The 8,896-nt window shown below is 24.6% G+C and overlaps 1 protein-coding gene across 1 annotated transcript in view; it reads right to left on the bottom strand.

Annotated features, from left to right (window-relative positions):
- Window positions 1-1,047: 1,047 nt before the first annotated feature.
- The window catches only part of LOC111634124 (PDZ domain-containing protein GIPC1-like), a 42,381-nt gene continuing 34,532 nt past the window's right edge, over window positions 1,048-8,896 (bottom strand). The window contains exon 2 of the mRNA XM_023378823.1: window positions 1,048-1,329. Coding sequence (XP_023234591.1) covers window positions 1,063-1,329 — 267 coding nt within the window. The 3' untranslated portion in view covers window positions 1,048-1,062. The remainder of the gene's footprint in view (window positions 1,330-8,896) is intronic.

Genomic DNA, 8,896 nt, shown 5'->3' with positions numbered 1-8,896 from the left:
AAATATGATCTGAACATTTAAACCTGATATTTATAATAGTCCTGTATTAAATGTTTATCAGAAATATTACAAATACAATTTAAGTGGCAGTTTTCTTCTATTACAAATACAATAATAAATTAGTGTAGTATAAAAAACTAACTCTAAACAGATTTTTATAATATATTAATGAATTATTTTAATAGTCTTAATTAGTCTTAAAGCCAAAGATGAGAAAGTCTTTTTTTCTGTGTGAATATTAGTCATATAATTAAAGTTAAGCATAAGCTTTTACCTGAAGATTACAGCCTAGTTGTATTATTGAAAGTTAGCTTTTACTTCATCTGCAAATAAAAACAAAAGCTTATACTGCTGTAGGCTAGTAGTAAAAGGTAGAGCATTTACTTGCTTCACTTTTAGCTTTTACTTGAGAAGCAAGTAAAAGCTAAAAGTGATATGATAAAACAACAGTAATTGCTTCATTTTGCTAGTAAATGTTTAAAANTTTTGATGCTCTATTATATGTTCAATGTTTATTATTTAAATTTTCAATTACTGTATTTTTAATTTCTATTCAAAAATATAAATTACGTGAATTTTTAATAAGAGATTTATTGTGAAATATAGTATTGTATAATAAAATCGCAACTGATATTTTGTTTTTTTATATCGATGATATTTGCTTTAAATGTCATTGTTAAAGAAACAATAATACTAAAGAGATGTTTGTGGTATCGATGTTTACATAAACGTCAATTAATATGATATAACCACGAATAAAATTCAGTATTGAAAAACTAAGCTTATTTTATATTAGAAACACTTGCTGATGAAAGAATAGAGGATAGAGATTCCATAGTATGTATAATGTGTTTAGTATAAGCCCAGAATTTTTAGTACTCGGTTATATCACGCTTTTTCTTTATCTCCCGACAAGCACGATATAACAAGGGGCTATTGTATTAGATTTTATACTAATCATTAAGTAAATTTTAATCAAACAGAACATAATTTTTTCAGTTTAATAAATTTATCTATTTTTAAATATTCTGTATATGTTAAACATAAAACAAAACAGTATTGTTAAAAAAAATTATTTTTAACTTTATACATTCTCACCTGGATGAATCCAATTCTATCAATCAGACTGCCTTCTTTAATCCTCTTAATAAATGCATACCCTGCACCATTATCAGTTATAGTTAAGCCCAACGCATCTTCTGTTTTTGTAATTTCCACTTCTTTAGCTTGTCCTTTCCTATGTATAAAAATGAAATCTTCTAATCCTATTTGTCCTCCAAGCAATTTTGTCATATCCACTTTATGAGTGTTGAGAGTACAAAAGAGTATCTGAAATTTAAAAAAATATATAATTACATATACATTTAACTTAAGTAACATATTATAACTAACAAGACTGAGAATTGTAATAATTTCTATCAATGTTATTTCATATATATAATATCATACAAAGTTATATTTAACTATGATAGAGCTTTGTCAAATTAAAAAAAAAAAACATTTCAGTACAGTTGGTTCTCAATATTCAAATTAGTGGTTGCAAAATTTAATATACTAAAAATTTGGCCAGCATGTCTTCACTCTCACCTAAGTAACCTTTAGTGCCCACCAGTGGCCAAGTGGTCTTAGTACCCTGAACAGTGGGAGTTCAGTTGTAGGTTCGCACCTCGCTTGGACGGGCTGGCCACGTGGAGTTTCCGGGTTTTCTCTATGTCTGTACACTAAATAGGGACCAGTTTCCCTTAAAAAGACCCCCTCTAGGCAGATCGCCCAAGTGCTGTGTTGCCATAACTTAACAAACAAACTAACTGAGTGACCTTTGTCTTTTGTGTACCTGGTATATCCTGATGTATTCGTTATTCTTAACTATGAAATAAAATTTTGTCTTAGTATTTTCAGAAAAACAAGTCTAAAATGTTATTAATTAAGAAGTTTTGTATTTTGTAATGAACACATATTTTTCTGTTATTGTAAATTGTTGCATAAGTATTTAGGCAACAGAAAAATCTGCTATTTGAACAAGAGTACAAATTTTCACAAAATTTCATTATTTTGTTGACACAATCTTGCATATACAGACTCCACTGCACTTCAAGTTAGACCACATACTTGCTTACAAGCCCAAAATCAAATGACAAAACCAAAATTGGAAAATGGATTTAATTCTTTCATTTTGTACTATTAATCAAGAAAATACACAGGCAAAAACATAAAATCATATTTCATACATATAATGTATTTAAACAAACTGTCTATTATACAGTACATAAGTCCAATAATAATATCTTTGTTATTATATCTGAAAATAAAAAAAATTTTCGAATAGTTTTTCATATCCACTAGCTAAAGCAGTGGTCCTCAAATAGTGCCACAAGAGATGGTTAAATGTGATATGAATACATATTATGAAAGTATATGTGAAAAATAATAAACCAATTTGTACAAAAATTTACATTACATCCATAATAGCCTAAACTATCAGTGTATAGGGTAGCAGTTATTATTGTACACAACTAAGTTATTTATTATTTAAAATATATTAATATAGTTTTAATTTTGTACCAGTACATGAAGTACATCAGAAAAATTTTACATTTTATAGTGTGCTGCAAGTCAAAAAGTTTGAGAAGCACTGATCTATGGTATTTTCTGCTATTATTTAAACAGAAATATTCCGTATCACCACATCATTGATACCACCGTAAAAATTTTTATTGGCCAGATATTGGCAGAAAACTTTTTAAACTGAAAAAAAAAAACAAATGAAAATTTGCTCTACTCAATTTTCTGTTCAATTTCAGTATAAATGTCAAAGACTATTTTTACTGTTTTCATTGTATTTGCACTATATTACATGCAAGTGTGTTCTCTGGATCTTGGTCAGTTCAATGTCATCACAGAAATATTTTAGTGAATCTTACATTGACTTAAATGGCTTAAAAATATTACACTATTTTACTTCAAAATAATTTACAATCTTCAATTTTCAATCTTCTTACAATTTACAATCAACTATTTTACAATATTCAAAATAAACTGGAATAAAATGTGATGTTATTTTTAAAAATATTCCAATGATGTATCAATAGATACTACTATATTTTTTTTCAACTTACATTAAAAATAATGTCTGCAACAAGTTATCTTTAGTACTACTTGCAATTAAGCCTGAATTTTTTTTAATTCCATCATATTTAAGATGGAACTCAAGTTAATATATAATATATTTATTACTCATATTATTATTAATTAATATTTAGTGTAATATGTAACTATCATGATGATGAACCTTTTTTAAATAATTTACTATTGTAACAATATAAATTTCTTAGAGTGATTCTTGTTTTCAAAGTAATTTTATTTCATTTCAAATATTGAATATTTATTTAATATAGTAAGTTCTTATTGCAGAAAGTTGGATATTTTATAAAGGAAACAAAAACAAAATTTAGTTATTTTATAAATTATTATTTCTGGGAAATATTTTAGAGAATTATTTCATATCAATCAATTCATATATAGATTAAAATTAATTAATAAAATTTTTTCTAAGATTTTGAAAATCTAAACAAGAGAAATCAAATATCACCGTAAAACTCACAAAAAAAATTTTTTTAAACTATTTACAAAATATTATTCAATTACAGTATGTAAAGTACAAAACCTGTTTTGAATTCAATTAAACAATAATAAATTTTGGAATGTTTTCTCATGGTTCTATTGCAAATTGAAAGAGAAACAAATACACATGCATAACATACATTTCTATTTTCTTCTAGTATATAAAATTATAGTTTTTTTTATACCAATTAAATATTAATGTTTGTAATTAACATAATATTAACAGTAACACTAAGCAGGCTTTAGTAATTTAAATATTCTACAAATAATCTTTAAATTTTTTTAAAGTGCTGGTAAATATGCTTTAAAGAAGTTATTTTTGAGCAATGGTTAAAATATACACAGTATTGCACATTTAAAACACATATCTGATGTGCAAAACTATTTATAACAATTAACATTCTTATCCATCCAGTTCATATAAAAGTAAATTGTTAATATGCACAATCTTAGCCTTATAAGTTTGTTACAAAAATCTGTTAATAGAAAATGAAAAATACATTTCTGAACTATAATCTAAATATTAAACTGTTATAAGTCTTGTCTGCTATAAATAGATGATAATAAATAAATAGCCTATTCAGAATAAAATTTTAAATAAAAATAAAACTACAGTATCACTTTAATAGACATATTAATTTTTTTCTTTTTATAAATAGTATACATTTGGAAACGTTTTATAACACATTATTTACTGTATATTATTTTTAAAAGTCAGAATTTACTGTTCCAATTCCAAACTGCAAATAATCATTACAATAAATTTATGTAGGCTAATCAGTTTTGAAAACTTTTTTAAAATTTTACATCACCAATTTAATTATTTAGAAACACATTTTATAATTCTATTGCACCTAAAAATAAATTTATCTGAAAATTACAATTACCGGTATGTATAAAACAAAAAAAAATCTGAAAACTAATATTTAATAAGAAATACTTTCTCGAAAAATATATTTATACATTTTTATTTTTTGGGTTTAATATATTTAAATCTGTAACACTGGTTTCTAAGTGCTGAAAAACAATTTAAAATATTTAAATCCTTAACAAGTTAAAAGAATTAAATCGTTAAGAATGGAAAATGTATGAAATATAGGCCTATGTTAGGCCTATAATTCTAAATGTATAGAATAGTATCTAATTTTGTAAACAAATTCGATTTCTTATCCAATCTTGATCGAACTCAATGTGAGTGAATATATAGATTCAGAGACCTGTTGTAAAAAGTTTGAAAAATTTCCTAAGATAATAAATAAGCAACAACGGACAAAGTGCGTTAACATTAAAACAGAAGAATTAAAAAAGCCTGTTTTTATCAGTTAAAGAACATTTAATAGAATCTAAACGTGATTTTTAGTTAACAATACTGTAGGACAGATTATCAAACTTGAAATGCATTTATGCATAAAGAAAATAGTCACAAGTAAATATATCCAATTTTACATATCTATTAATCACGAAAGTTGTATAGTATATATGACCGGCAAAATAATTCAGCATAAAAATAAACCAAAGACCGTTTGGCATGTTTGATTCTTCAGATATTTATATGCTATTGTCGATTATATTAATTATTTACAATCACAGGATTTGATCTAAATTGATTTTATAATTTTTTTTAATTAATTTGAAATTCTAGTTATTTCGATCAAATTTGAAAGAATACCGATATCGTCGCAGTTAAAATAACCGAAGGTTATTTCGGTCAAGGTATCAAACTGGTTTAGATGATTGCCAAAGGCATAGAACAAGGACTGATATTATCCTTGAAAATTATGGCTTGCAGCAATATCATAATCAGTATATGTATTATACAAAGACATTTTTTCCATAATCAAAATAATAATCGCGTTTCATGAAAAACTTGTACGATATTTGCATCAGTATTAAATTAATGCATAAAATCATTAACTTCCACTATTAAAGCTATAGATTAAATTGATTTAAAAAATACTGAAATCAATGACCTACATACAATTTATTTGTGGCAAACGATTAACCAATTTATTAGACGACTGTTAAGAGGCCATTCATATCCTGTCATTAGGCCTTGAATTTCGTGACCCATTTCAGATTCTCTATATGATAATGTGATTTTTTTTATCACATTATCTCTTCCAAATATGTTCAGATATCATCTTGTACCAATTCACCCAGTGAGAAAGTTGTTTTCTTTGATGCTGGCGTTACATTTTTGACATAAATTAATTTTTGCGCTTTTTTAATTAAATTTGATTCTTAAAAATAAATGTTTAACACGATAATGTTAAAGATTTTAGATTAATTTTTATTTAAACGAATGTCTTAAATAATTAAAAAAAACTGATATTATTGATAAAATTTGAGCATCGAATATTTAATATTTTATTTTATTTATTCTTCTATAACAATTACTGTTTAATTCTTTATCTATTCACATTTTTTTTCATGTGCCCAGTTATAAAACTATGTCCAATTACTGTTAAACATGCATTGTCAAGTTTCAAAACTACTAATTATTATTATTATTTTTTTATTACAATTGCTGTCTACTGTCTCTATTATAAAGATATGTAATTGCATTAAAATGCTTCTCATCATAAGAATTAAATAAAATTCTGTGAAAAACGTCTTATTTAATAATATCGTTGGCTTCTTTTTATGTTGAAATATTGCATTTCTTAAAAACTTTATCTGTTCTACATTAGTAAACCATTAAATTTATAAATTAAAATTTAATTCTGCATCTTAAAACTATTTCCATAATTATTATACGGATTAAAGTTTAATTAACTAAATGAATTTCGGAGTTTTGCTATAACCGTGTTATATTCTTATGTAAATATGCTTTAAAGAAGTTATTTTTGAGCAATGGTTAAAATATACACAGTATTGCACATTTAAAACACATATCTGATGTGCAAAACTATTTATAACAATTAACATTCTTATCCATCCAGTTCATATAAAAGTAAATTGTTAATATGCACAATCTTAGCCTTATAAGTTTGTTACAAAAATCTGTTAATAGAAAATGAAAAATACATTTCTGAACTATAATCTAAATATTAAACTGTTATAAGTCTTGTCTGCTATAAATAGATGATAATAAATAAATAGCCTATTCAGAATAAAATTTTAAATAAAAATAAAACTACAGTATCACTTTAATAGACATATTAATTTTTTTCTTTTTATAAATAGTATACATTTGGAAACGTTTTATAACACATTATTTACTGTATATTATTTTTAAAAGTCAGAATTTACTGTTCCAATTCCAAACTGCAAATAATCATTACAATAAATTTATGTAGGCTAATCAGTTTTGAAAACTTTTTTAAAATTTTACATCACCAATTTAATTATTTAGAAACACATTTTATAATTCTATTGCACCTAAAAATAAATTTATCTGAAAATTACAATTACCCGTATGTATAAAACAGAAAAAAAATCTGAAAACTAATATTTAATAAGAAATACTTTCTCGAAAAATATATTTATACATTTTTATTTTTTGGGTTTAATATATTTAAATCTGTAACACTGGTTTCTAAGTGCTGAAAAACAATTTAAAATATTTAAATCCTTAACAAGTTAAAAGAATTAAATCGTTAAGAATGGAAAATGTATGAAATATAGGCCTATGTTAGGCCTATAATTCTAAATGTATAGAATAGTATCTAATTTTGTAAACAAATTCGATTTCTTATCCAATCTTGATCGAACTCAATGTGAGTGAATATATAGATTCAGAGACCTGTTGTAAAAAGTTTGAAAAATTTCCTAAGATAATAAATAAGCAACAACGGACAAAGTGCGTTAACATTAAAACAGAAGAATTAAAAAAGCCTGTTTTTATCAGTTAAAGAACATTTAATAGAATCTAAACGTGATTTTTAGTTAACAATACTGTAGGACAGATTATCAAACTTGAAATGCATTTATGCATAAAGAAAATAGTCACAAGTAAATATATCCAATTTTACATATCTATTAATCACGAAAGTTGTATAGTATATATGACCGGCAAAATAATTCAGCATAAAAATAAACCAAAGACCGTTTGGCATGTTTGATTCTTCAGATATTTATATGCTATTGTCGATTATATTAATTATTTACAATCACAGGATTTGATCTAAATTGATTTTATAATTTTTTTTTTTAATTAATTTGAAATTCTAGTTATTTCGATCAAATTTGAAAGAATACCGATATCGTCGCAGTTAAAATAACCGAAGGTTATTTCGGTCAAGGTATCAAACTGGTTTAGATGATTGCCAAAGGCATAGAACAAGGACTGATATTATCCTTGAAAATTATGGCTTGCAGCAATATCATAATCAGTATATGTATTATACAAAGACATTTTTTCCATAATCAAAATAATAATCGCGTTTCATGAAAAACTTGTACGATATTTGCATCAGTATTAAATTAGTGCATTAAATCATTAACTTCCACTGTTAAAGCTATAGATTAAATTGATTTAAAAAATACTGAAATCAATGACCTACATACAATTTATTTGTGGCAAACGATTAACCAATTTATTAGACGACTGTTAAGAGGCCATTCATATCCTGTCATTAGGCCTTGAATTTCGTGACCCATTTCAGATTCTCTATATGATAATGTGATTTTTTTTATCACATTATCTCTTCCAAATATGTTCAGATATCATCTTGTACCAATTCACCCAGTGAGAAAGTTGTTTTCTTTGATGCTGGCGTTACATTTTTGACATAAATTAATTTTTGCGCTTTTTTAATTAAATTTGATTCTTAAAAATAAATGTTTAACACGATAATGTTAAAGATTTTAGATTAATTTTTATTTAAACGAATGTCTTAAATAATTAAAAAAAACTGATATTATTGATAAAATTTGAGCATCGAATATTTAATATTTTATTTTATTTATTATTCTATATCAATTACTGTTTAATTCTTTACCTATTCACATTTTTTTTCATGTGCCCAGTTATAAAACTATGTCCAATTACTGTTAAACATGCATTGTCAAGTTTCAAAACTACTAATTATTATTATTATTTTTTTATTACAATTGCTGTCTACTGTCTCTATTATAAAGATATGTAATTGCATTAAAATGCTTCTCATCATAAGAATTAAATAAAATTCTGTGAAAAACGTCTTATTTAATAATATCGTTGGCTTCTTTTTATGTTGAAATATTGCATTTCTTAAAAACTTTATCTGTTCTACATTAGTAAACCATTAAATTTATAAATTAAAATTTAATTCTGCATCTTAAAACTATTTCC

This window comes from Centruroides sculpturatus, unplaced genomic scaffold (genome assembly GCF_000671375.1).
Source record: "Centruroides sculpturatus isolate CEXI.00-Female unplaced genomic scaffold, Cexi_2.0 scaffold739, whole genome shotgun sequence".
Taxonomy (NCBI): domain Eukaryota; kingdom Metazoa; phylum Arthropoda; class Arachnida; order Scorpiones; family Buthidae; genus Centruroides; species Centruroides sculpturatus.
This window is presented reverse-complemented; position numbering and strand designations above follow the sequence as displayed.